At 42.0% G+C, this 12,047-nt stretch overlaps 1 protein-coding gene across 2 annotated transcripts in view; it reads right to left on the bottom strand.

The window, feature by feature from the left end:
- Nucleotides 1–275: 275 nt before the first annotated feature.
- NPTN (neuroplastin) overlaps nucleotides 276–12,047 on the bottom strand; it is a 32,588-nt gene continuing 20,816 nt past the window's right edge. For both annotated transcript variants that reach the window (XM_087704073.1, XM_087704074.1), the window contains 3 exons: nucleotides 3,939–3,960; nucleotides 2,299–2,372; nucleotides 276–1,373 (listed from right to left, as the gene is read on the bottom strand). In XM_087704073.1, the coding sequence (XP_087560199.1) occupies nucleotides 2,312–2,372; nucleotides 3,939–3,960 (83 nt within the window). In that variant the 3' untranslated portion in view covers nucleotides 276–1,373; nucleotides 2,299–2,311. The remainder of the gene's footprint in view (nucleotides 1,374–2,298; nucleotides 2,373–3,938; nucleotides 3,961–12,047) is intronic.

Below are 12,047 nucleotides of genomic sequence, written 5' to 3'. Positions count from 1 at the left end.
ATATCAAGTGGGAAAGACTTCCTCCTGTATTTTGAAAGTTAAAGCTTCAACTTATATGGGTCTTAATCAATGTGGGTAACAATCCGGGATGAGGGGAAAAAACCCAACAATATTTGAGACTCCGCAAGTTGATTTAGGCGTCTCTTTTGAGAAGAACTTCCTTGCATTTGTAGACAGGGTGGAGAAACGGATGAAATGCCCCCAGGTTTTTGAGATTGTCCTAAAGCTGTTTGGGGAGACAAGTAGAGGACTAAGAATGACACGAAGCCACCTCATTTGATCAGGAACATTCCAATTTAAAAATGGCCCCAGAGCTAGGGTTTTTATTTAGGTTTTATTTTTAAAAACAGTAGAATCCCTTTTTATACATGATCGTTGCACTTCAACAATTTTATACACCACGGGTTTCATGCATCTACAAGTACGCCCATAAGAACCCAGCAATGCCTGTGATTCTACAGTCATCCTAAATCAACACGAATGAATGTCAGAACTGAGACAAACCAGTGGCATAGAATATCACCATGCCGTGATTGCTGTTTCATTAAACAGCATTAAAACAAACACACACACACACGCACAAAAGAAAGAAGAAATTATAAAATTCGGCCTGAATTGAATATACAAGACTGTGAATCCATCAGTGCAAAAAAAAAAGATGAAAAATATACACGATTTAAGGAAAAACAAAATTAAAGCCATTTTAATATGTATATAAACAAAAGTGTCTCTCTGTATTCTATTATCGTTGTCTTCCGGACTACCCCAAATCCTGCATTTTATAATTCTAGGATATCTCTTTCTTTCTGTACAGATTGAGCCCTTGGGACAAATGTAGATTTACATTATATTCCTCCTACATATACGGACATAAATCTCTCAGACATAACAATATAAGGAATGAATTCAGCAGCTTAAAAATCAAATACTCACTGTAGTTTGGTTTCCCCACCCTCCAAATATAAATATATACTGTATATATATATTTTAGGTTTTGCTGTACTTTACAAAAGGTTTTCACTAAATGGCAGCAGGTGCGTTTCAGAGCTAATTTTTAAAACAGCTACGTTAAGTTTTTTAAAAAAGAAGATTTGCTGCATGCATGATTGGAGTTCTTACTTGTAATACTTAAATGTTCTCAAAGGGAGGAAAAAAAAAAAAAGCAACATTCCCACAGCACATCAAGCCCAGAATAGTTTACATCCTCTATTCTGAAGCGTTAGTTAAAAGTATCGGCTAAATAAGGCATGCTTGAGACAGTCACCGTTGCTCACTTCAAAGAAAAGCATCAGAGAAAAATGGAGTGTGTAAATCAACCATCGGATTTCAGTCTAGCAGGTGGCATTTCTAGCAGTCTCTCAAAACGTAAAGCTCTGAAAAACGAATAACAGTTAGCAATTACTGAAATTTCTAATTGCAATTAAGCTAGAACAAAATTGTAGGCCCACCCACTTCCTCAGAAATCAGCAAAAAAGGAGCTCTGAACACAAACATAAAGGTAAAGGTTTCCCCTTGCACATATGTGCTAGTCGTCCCTGACTCTAGGGGGCGGTGCTCATCTCGCCTTTAAAGCCAAAGAGCCAACTCTGTCTGAAGACGTCTCCGTGGTCATGTGGCCGGCATGACTCAATGCCGAAGGCGCATGGAACGCTGTTCCCTTCCCACCAAAGGTGGTTCCTATTTTTCTACTTGCATTTTTTATGTGCTTTCGAACTGCTAGGTTGGCAGAAGCTGGGACAAGTAACGGGAGCTCACTCCGTTAAGCAGTGCTAGGGATTCGAACTGCTGACCTTTCTAATCGACAAGCTCAGCGTCTTAGCTACTGAGCCACCTATGTTTACCCTGTAAACATAGAGATAGAAGACTATAAAAACAACCTTTTGTTACAAAGTTGGTTGTGGTCAGGAAAGTGTTTATAAAAACCAGACAAATTGGGTTTTTTTGTTTGTTTATATGAAACAAGGTGGAATCGTATTTTTTTTTAAAAGGCTCATCATTAATTTTTAAAGAGGCATGCCACATTGGATCATTATAATCCTGTATAGATGTGGGCGAACTGTGTGTGATGTGGGTCCGGTTTTTTATTGTTGTACCAGCCACAAATGTGTGGAAAAAAATATCCAGGAGTAAGGCTGGCTCCATTCAGCGTTAGTGCCACTTAACCTGCAAATAATTTCTGATAATACAGATGGCTTAGGCAAATTATATTTAGCCCCTCCGCGTTTTCAAAAACCCAGGGGTTGATAAGTAAGTAAATATGAAAAAAAAAGTTTTGAGAAACGTTTTATACAAACTTACCTAAGCACTGCTTTTAATTTGTATTTCTCTGGCGTAGATTTTTATCTTTATGGTTGTTTGTGGAATTAGTTTTCCTACAAAAGCAAAATGACATCCAAATTAAGCGGGGGGGGGATAACTAAAGTTGTGAACAATATTTACCATATGATGAGATGAAGGAAAGGAAAGGAAGGGAAGGAAAGAGGAAAGGAGAGAAGAAAGGAAAAGGAAAGGGAAGGAAAGGAAAGGAAGGGAAGGAAAGAGGAAAGGAGAGAAGAAAGGAAAAGGAAAGGAAGGGAAGGGAAAGGAAGGGAAGGAAAGAGGAAAGGAGAGAAGAAAGGAAAAGGAAAGGGAAGGGAAGGGAAGGGAAGGAAAGGAAAGAAAGGGAAGGAAAGCGGAAAAGAGAGAAGAAAAGAAGAGGAAAGGGAAGGAAAGAAAGGGAAAGGAAAGCAGGAGATATTTTCCCCCTCAAAAAATAAACGTTCGAAATGGCAATCCCACTGACATCCCCACTTCTATTGCTCCTCCCTTTTCTGACACTTAAGATTACATGCAAAAACATCTAGACTGACCTACAATGAGATTTAAAAGGCCAGAGTAAACAAACAGAAAACAAACAAACAGATTAACGTGACAGTTTCTTGATCGTCGTCACATCCCTGGGGAATTCTGAGAATTGAAGTCCACGTATCTTAAAATTGCCAAGATTGAGAAGCACTGTTTTGGATGAGACTAAGGATTTTTCTCTGCAACGTGGAAGTATTTGTTATATGCTGACTCTAGAAAGAACAATCCTTCATCACCTCGGAATATTTTGCTTTCCCTTCATGTAGGAAGATGGAATATTTGGAGCAGGGGTTCCCAAAGTTTTGGACCTAAATTCGTAATTTTAAATCCCTTGGACCACTAATATGATCTGCCTAATGACTGGCTGGGTGGGCGTGGCTAGGTGGTCATGTAACCGGGTGGGCGTGGTCAACTTGATGTCACTCACATCAAGGGGCACCTTGCCAGCCTCTCTTCGCCCCTCCCCTCCCACTCCTCACCTGCCCGCCCAGGCTCCTTAGGGCCCCAACAGGAAGCAGTTGCTGGAGCTAAGCAGCCACCACGAGAAAGAGTTGGCAAAATAATTGGCTCACTTCAAATTGGATTTGGCTGAGAAGGAGGCTCAGCGGAAGCACCTCACTGAGGACTAGGAGCATAGGCTTTCCAAGCAGAGGGAAGACCTGCGGGAGTGCAAGGCCAGGTACCGGCGCCTGGAGGCTCAGAGGGCTGAGATGGCCAGCCAGTTCCAGGCCATGATGCAGCCCCACTGGAACGAGGCCCTCCGGCTCTTCGCCACCAGCAGCACTTCCCTCCAACCTTCTCCCAAAGCCCCCCACCAGGAGGCTGAAGTAGACCCCAAGTTGAAATTTCTGCCCCTCCTCCGACCCCCACAAAAAGACCCCAAAGGGGGAGACTCTCTGCAGCGACACAAGTGTTCACTGCACGTATCCCTCCCAGGGACTGTAGTTTGAGGACCCCTGATTTAGTGAAATATAAAAAATGCAAATAATTCTTCTGCAGACCACCAAAATTTTCTCATGGTCCATCAGCTGGTGACCGCTATTTAGAGCATAAAACGGACTGCGGTAGGAAGATGAGGTCCATGAAATACTTACATTGGCCCAGCTGGTTCATCGTCTACAAGAAGATCGATGGTGATCCAATGAGAGAGAGAGAGAGAGGGAGAGAAGGGAAAAAAATTGTTAAGTTCTGGAGGTAAAAATGTGCGACAGTACAAAATTATTGCCTACCAATAAACAGGTTTATCTAAAATGCCATTCCATTTGAAATTGCAAAGATTTCATGAAGGGAATCTTTTTTTTCCTCCTGGATTTGAGTTTAGATGACAAAATAGGTTTGTTCAAAATCATTTCAGTCAACACTTTTTGAATGCCGATCGTGAAAAAACCGCAACTGTTAAGTGGACAGATTCTTGCAAATGTGGATGTATACACTCATCTTGTCCCCAAATTCCAGTGGTTCAATCTTACAAGAGAGATGAGAAGACAAACCAACATTTCAGTTGTAAAATCCTGCTGTTTGTTTCTAAAATAAACCTTTTATTCCCCTCCCCCCCCCAATCTGACTCTTCCCCAGAAACGCATGGTTTTGTGTGAATTCCTGTCCCTTTCAGACACTTTTCCCGGAGTTCTGACTAAAATATTTCGGAATTTGGCAATAGATACAAAACAGCCCTTCCAAAAGCAGCAAGCCTTTGTGGTGATCACATACACCAGTGGTTCCCAAACTTGGCAACTTTAAGACTTGTGGACTTCAACTCCCAGAATTCTCCAGCCAGCTCTGCAGCCAGTCCACAAGTCTTAAAGTTGCCAAGTTTGGGAACCACTGACATACACAAATGATATTACCCACTTATTACGCATCACAGGCACTTCAGCTTGTTACCTGGGAGGGCCAGAAATTTGTCCCGTTATAAATTTTTAGAAGATTAGGAAAATAATGATAATAATAATCAACGTGTCCCTTTTCATGTAGGCTTCTTCATGATCAACTCGACTTTTCATTTGTACTTTACCTTATACAGAATAAAAAAACAGGCACATTTTAAGCAATTTTTAAAAAACCACCCAATCCATGAGAAACACCTTCAATTGGCAACCTGTTCTGCATTACATCGCTAGGTTATTTACTGATAAGATAGTTGGAAAGCTAAAGAAAGAAGAAGTTGTTTTCTTATATAATTTGTAGTTTGGAGACAAACTCAGCAGGATTCCACAAGGGGACTCAAGGCACACAAAGCGTTTATGGAAACTACAGTCTTTTAACAGTGTAAGCAACTGCATGAGCACACAACTAGGAGTAATGTTGGCCCAAGCTGAACATTACTCCACCAGTATCTTTAAGGCAACGGAGTGGCTAAGCCACCGCCAGCACAGTTACCAGAACGGAGGGGAGGAAAAAAAGGAAGAACGGGGGGGAAAAAAAGAAAAGAAAAGAGCTAACCACAAACTAACAGCTGGACAGCCAAAATAACACACCAGTTTTTTTTCCACAGAAGTCTGCTACTCACAGCAAACTATCAGAACGAGGTACAGAGAACTAGGACTAGTAAGTAAGGACAATCAGACATCAATGTGCTGTATATACAGTGGAGATATACAGAGACACATCAGGTTTGGAAACATGGAAGCACATTACGATAAAAACTGAGCTGCCCCTTCCGACATACATCTTTCAAACAGACCCCCCCCCCCGCCCCCCAAAATAAAGGCAGCCTAAGCCAGAGACGCTCTAATATATAGAAGCTGGTGCTGACATCCAGGAACATCCTTAGTTTTCGTTTTCCCAGGAATGAGCAGGGTTAGGGGGGGTGGGTGGCTTTCGTGCCGTGTTCGAAATCATTATTCTGCCATTCGAAAACTCGCTTCAATCACAGCAGCCTGAAACAAGGGGTGTGGGTTGTGGTGTTGTTGTCTTTTTTCCCCCGGGGAGCGTTTGGCTAACGCATTCTTGGACCAAGCTCCAACTTATGCCACCCTGAGACAGACCGGTCCTCAAAACACGGAGGTGGAACAAGAAGGAGCTTACAAATGGAACAAGACTGGGGCTCGGACGGGAGATGGAAGAAGCGAAGATGGATGCTCTAATGTGAATGCATTAGGTTGGCAGAGCTTGGGGGGGGGGAGAGGGGGTTCGACATGCAACTCTTTTATCGTGGGGACTGGCAGGATGGCCATTTCTCCCTTCTATGCCCAGTCAAGTTATAGAAAGCCATTCTCGGTCAATAGCTCCTGGGTCATCAGCTACGAAACCTTTACAAAAAAAATATAGATCCCACCGTATACAGGACGTGACAAGACAAAAAATAAAGGACCAGAACCCTAGAGAGGTTGACCAGAAAAGGGGAGAAACAGAAATGTAGGGAGAAGGGGAAGAGGGGAAAAAAGAAGAAGAATGGAACAAATTAGAAAAATGGAGGTTCGATAACAAAACGGAAGCCCAAATTAGTGATGGATGGGAATGGAGAAAACTAAGGAGAAGTGTTAACGTCATGAACTGTGCAATTGTATAGACTGAAAGCGGAGAATAAACGAACTCCAAAGCATGCAAAGCATCTCACTTACCACCGTTTTTTAAAGGAATGATGCAATTGAAAGGGGGGAAAAGAAAAGAAGTCATAGTAACTGACAAATCACAATTATTACTCAGCACGTTCTAGTCATTCTCTACAGCATTTGAGACGGAGGTCGGTTCAGAAAAATTCCCCTGGGGCTCCTCCGACCTGGCTGCCATTCCCCAAGACTACCGGTGCCTCTCTTGGCAATTCATTCCACTGACACGTCATCAAGTTAAAAGACTCCCAACTTCTCCATTTTACACATCGGCTCTAGGGTGCAAAAAGAAATTAGCCTGCCACCAAAAAGCAGGACCTCTGAAGAAGATCAGTGTGTAAAAAAAGCAGGGCTTCCAAGCGGCCGTTTCAGGATTTTTTTGTTTTGTTTTAAATCACAAGCTGAATTTTCACATCATCATCATTTTTTAATGACCCCAATAATCCCTCGCAGGGCAGAGTCTGGGCAACTGAATGGAGCTGAGTGTTTACTGCCCTTCCTGTTGCCAATGCGGAGTTTTGTTCAGCAGATATATATATATTCTCATTGTGCCCAGGAGGAGGAGGAATATCTGCCTCTACCTGGGATCGAACTGACGGCCTCCTGATTGTGAGGCGAGAGCTCCACTCAAGCTGAATTTTTACACCCCCTTCCAAAATTGACAAAGCAGAAATCCTATATGCTCTGTAGAAAAAAAATGGGAGATTCAGGTTTGTTTGTTTTTAAAAAAAATGAGGCTTAGGTGCAGTGGAAGGTGGAAGAGGTTTAAGACGAGGCTAATCAGAAATTTTATTTGTTGTTTTTTTCCCCCTCTGCCAAAGGAACAGAAGGGCTTATAAAGTGGGAATCTGTAATCGGGAGTCGGCAGGAGAGAAGGACACCTTTGTCCTATGTTCTTCCCTTAGCACAGGGGAGGCATTGTACACACACACACACAGATGTTCTCAAGAGACCTAGATCTAGAAATCTCCGCCACGCCCCTCTTCAGTCTAGATCTAGGGTCTCTTACTTCTGACCTGTCATACAACCTGACAAGGAAAGAGCAAAATAAAAATTAGAAACAGGGGAGGGGGGGGGGAGAAGTGAAGGAAGGAACCTCTTTCTTCCGTTAGCAACACTTTCGACACTCGACAACCAATTTCATTGTATATATGATGTGCAATGACTATAAAGCCTATACTGGACTTTCCCAAGAGCTAAGGCGTGGAAACAAAAAGGAAAGAAATGCCAATTTTTTTCCCTAAAGAGACCGCATTGCTCGCGGTTGCTAAGTGGGTCTTCTTGCAGAGGTCCGTAAGACAATGCCAACTAGGAGACTAAACAGGACAGGTAGCGCTCGTTTAACAGCTGCCTCCTTTAGCGACGGTTCAAAAGTTACGACAGCGGTGAGAAAGTAATTTTAGGACCCATTTTTTCATCTGTGGCCTTTGCAGGTATAATATGGCGGAAGAAATTAGAAGTCAGATTGTAAGCTACGTTATGGTTTCACTTAGTGAATGCGGTATTTAATGAAGTTGCTGATATTAAGTATGGTCGCTAACTGAGGACTTCATGTAAAAACTAACCTACAGAAGATTATGCTATCACACTAAATGGGATACTATTGTTTAGAAGGAGGGTGGACAAAAGGCAAAAATACATCGATATTTCAGGGGAAACTATTGTAAAAGCTAAGAACATTTGAAACTATTATGAATAATTAACATTTCAATAGCCCCAAATGCACAAAATAAACATACTTTAAAAAAAAAACTTTAGGGGACATTTCCCATAAATAGCCCAATTCTATGCTACAATGCACATACGTGTAACATATTAAAATCTTTATAGAACTGTCTTTTCCGACTTAAAAAAAAAGCATACTAGCTATGTGCATATATGTGCAAATCTTCAAGGACAAAATGTTTTCTTATATATCAATGATAAATACATGCAAAATACAAAGCTATGTAAAATCTAATATGCACATTTTTGTATTTTCGGAGCCTGGAATCTACGAACGTTTTATTTTTTATAAGGGGGGGAAAAAAATCACTTGAATGCAAATCTGAAAAAGTTAAGTGGTTTGAATTCATTTATATAAAGAGCAAAACAGTATTCCAGATAACATTTCTAAGACTTCTAAGCACAGTTCATATCAACTGCAACACTGGAAATGCAGTTTCTGTGTTTTCAAGATACTCCATAAAGATCAGTTCCTTTCCTTTCTAAATCAGATATCAGAACTGAAAACAGAAGCTTTGACGTGACATTTGATAAACAATGTTTATGCTCAGCATATTGAATCAATGGAATGAAATGCATGGAATACATAAATAGTATTTTTAATGAAGATAGCCAGGTATCCATCAATTCGTACAACTAATTCTGAAAAAAGCATTTTAAGGGACAAAGCCTGATGGAAATTATCTAGATTCTATTGTGTGGTGTAGGTTTTACGCTGTATTCCACTTTGCAAGTACTTCTGCAATACAACTATAAGGAGCACAGTATGTTAATGCTTATGCTTGCCGCACGCAGATAAACTAACAAGGTATTAATATAAGCGCAGGATATTTGGTAACTGCACTCATGTACTCAAAATTGAAACAAAAAACAAGAGAAGGAGAAAGCGTCATTCGGGAAGGTTGATCCAACAGCCTGAACCCAAGTAAGAAATAATAAATGAAAGGATTTGGCTTTTAGGTGAAAGTTAGCAGATTTAATAAGGTAGGAATTCAAAAAAAGTCATCAGTTGGGGTGTCTACTCATTTGAGTCATCTACCTTGGCAACTTGGTTCCCAATTTCTTTAGGATAAGGTAAAGCACAGGTAGGACGAGGCACAAAATATGTGTAAATAAAATGTGGTTTTTAAGACTGAATTGCATTTAGAATTCTCTGGTCCATCATCGTCATAAAACCTAGCCAGGAACGGAACCTGCTTGAATGCTGTTGTTGATAAGAGATTAGAAGGAAAGAGTTAACAGAAGAGAGAGATTGGCAGCCTTAGCAACAGACTTTGATGTATCAGAGAAGATCTTTGGAAATCTAGCCAACTCTTCTTCAAGTCTGAGAGTGTCTCAGAGGTGCAGTGAGGTGGGAGTAAGGTAGGCAGGACCCTGCGGGGAAAGGAATATTGGCTAAAAGGTAACTTTTAGCTATGGGTTGAACGCTTGGGGAGTCCGGAGCTTGGCTGTTTTCTTGCAGACGTTTCATTACCCAACTGGATAACATCTTCAGGGAACCTAGTTGGGTAATGAAATGTCTGCAAGAAAAACCAGCAGGCTTGGAGAGCACCAAGGACTCCTGAGATAACAATTAAGCTGGGCAAGAATGCAGACGAAGACTTCAGAACCTTTAGAAAAGATGTTTTTCAAGGACAGAATTTCTGTGTTGAGTTGTCCATCTCTCTCTCTCCCTCCCTCATCTCTCTCCCTCTCGTCTCTCTCCCTCCCTCTCATCTCTCCCTCTCATCTCTCTCCCTCCCTCTCATCTCTCATCTCTCCCTCTCATCTCTCCCTCTCATCTCTCTCTCTCCCTCTCATCTCGCTCTTTCTCTCCCTCTCATATCTCTCTCCCTCTCATCTCTCTCTCCCTCCCTCATCTCTCTCCCTCTCATCTCTCTCTCCCTCCCTCCCATCTCTCTCTCTCATCTCTCTCCCTCCCTCTCATCTCTCTCTCTCCCTCCCTCTCATCTCTCTCACATCTATCTAATCTCTCTCTTCCCTCTCTAATCTACGTCTGTCTTTCTCTCTCCCCTCTCTCTACCTCCCCTCTCTAATCTACGTCAGTCTGTCTGTCTGTCTGTCTCCTCTCACTCTTATCTTTGGGTTAGGAAAGATGGAAACCTGCCTATGGGGGCACCGGAGAAATCACTGGTATTTAACAATAGCAACATCTGGCCATAATCAATCCAAGTGGCTGGAAAGAGCATCTATAAAAATTAACACCTGGGATAAAGGACAAAGCTGCTCATTAAGCTTTGCCTTTTTTGTGCATTTTGCGTACAAAAAAAACCCCTTCAGTGGCAGGCAACAATTCCTTGGCTTTTAGTCAAGCAAAGCACAAAGCATAACCTACTTTTTGCTAAGACGATTAGATGAGTGCCGAAGTGACAAGAAGAAAGGAAGGAAAAAGAGGACTGTTTAAATTGCTTTCTTCACATTATTATTTATAACCAGGATCAAGCCAAGAAAAAAAAAATCAGCATTTGTGCAAAATGCCATAAAAATGGAACAGCTGCCCTGCCAAGAAAAGAAAATCATGCATTCTTTATTTCATTCCAATTTGCAAAACAATTCAAACGGGAAAACAACATGTGACTTTGGCTTAGGCTGAAATTAACATGGAGAGGAGGAGGAGGTGGAAGAAAACCAGGTAAAGTTTTTACTCCCTTCTTACTTCCAAACACACATTGTCTAGAAAAGCACATTGTTGATTGATCACTAGAAAGATTTGTTTCCCTACGTACCCTAGACTTGATACAATGAGATAATAATTGTTTTGAATGAAGAAAGGAGCAGAAAGGAAAGTAAGCTTGACTGAAACACGGAAACACGTCCCTGTTTGTGTTGACAAAAGCTACGGCCCAGGGAGTTGTTGAAAACCATCACACAAGACCTGCCTCTCGTTAAGCAACGATTGCAAAAATCAAACTTTAGCACAACGTAGCAAAAAGCTCCCAGTGGGTATGTGTTATATAAAGATCAAAATCTGCTCTCTCTGAATCAATGGCTGTTGACTTGCACGTAAGAGAAGCCGAGGAGGAAATTCCTCAGGGTAGCTCCAAGGAACCGCCAAATCTGGGACGTTGGAAAGTCAAGGTTAAGAACGATAGGCTGTTTTCACGCAGGGGACATCAACCACACTGAGAATACCCAGGTAATAATAATAGGATGGCTCAGGTACACCTGGACCCAATTCAGCCTGCCTTTGTCATTGGGAGGACAAAGGGAATTTGCTGAGGCCAGCCTGGTTCTCAGAAACAGCAGAACTGAGTTAAATGGAAGAACACCTCTCCACACACGGCACGCAACTCTCTCACAAAGAGAAAGAAGGCATAAATATGTCAACAATGAAATGAAAGACTCCTTTTGAATAGAGCAACCTTAGATGTTTATGCTGATTTGGTGCAGTAGGGGATGGGAGGTGCCTATGGACACTGCCTTGAGCTCCCAATAGAGTTACAGTCAAGTCTTGGCCATTTACAATATTTTTCGGACTATAAGACGCGCCAAGATTTCGAAGAGGCAAGTAAGAAAAAAAAAGTGTTTGTCCTCCCTGGCCCCCAGGGCTGGGGGGGGGGGCATTTTCCCCTTCCCCCAGCCCTGCTGAAGCCTGAAGGGGAAGGCAAAAATGCAGTTTTTTGCCCATTTTTCAGAAAAATTGGATGCGGGGGCGGGGCATCGAGGGGGCCAAAAAAGGCTGTATTCGGTGTATAAGACGCACCAACATTTCCACACTCGGTTTACGACCCTCCTTGCCACAGTCGTTAAGCGAATCACGGCCGTTGTCAAATTGGTCAAACGGTTGTTAAGTGAGTCTGGCTTCCCCATTGACTTTTGCTTGTCAGGAGGTCGCATAAAAGAGGATCTCATGATCCCAGGACATTGCAACCGTCATAAATATGAGTCAGTTACCAAGTGCCTGACCCCGTGACCATGGGGATGCGA

The sequence above is a fragment of the Thamnophis sirtalis genome, unplaced genomic scaffold, assembly GCF_051295495.1.
Source record: "Thamnophis sirtalis isolate CommonGarterSnake01/CBP01778 unplaced genomic scaffold, rThaSir2_p1.2 scaffold_2, whole genome shotgun sequence".
In the NCBI taxonomy this organism is placed as follows: Eukaryota; Metazoa; Chordata; class Lepidosauria; order Squamata; family Natricidae; genus Thamnophis; species Thamnophis sirtalis.
This window is presented reverse-complemented; position numbering and strand designations above follow the sequence as displayed.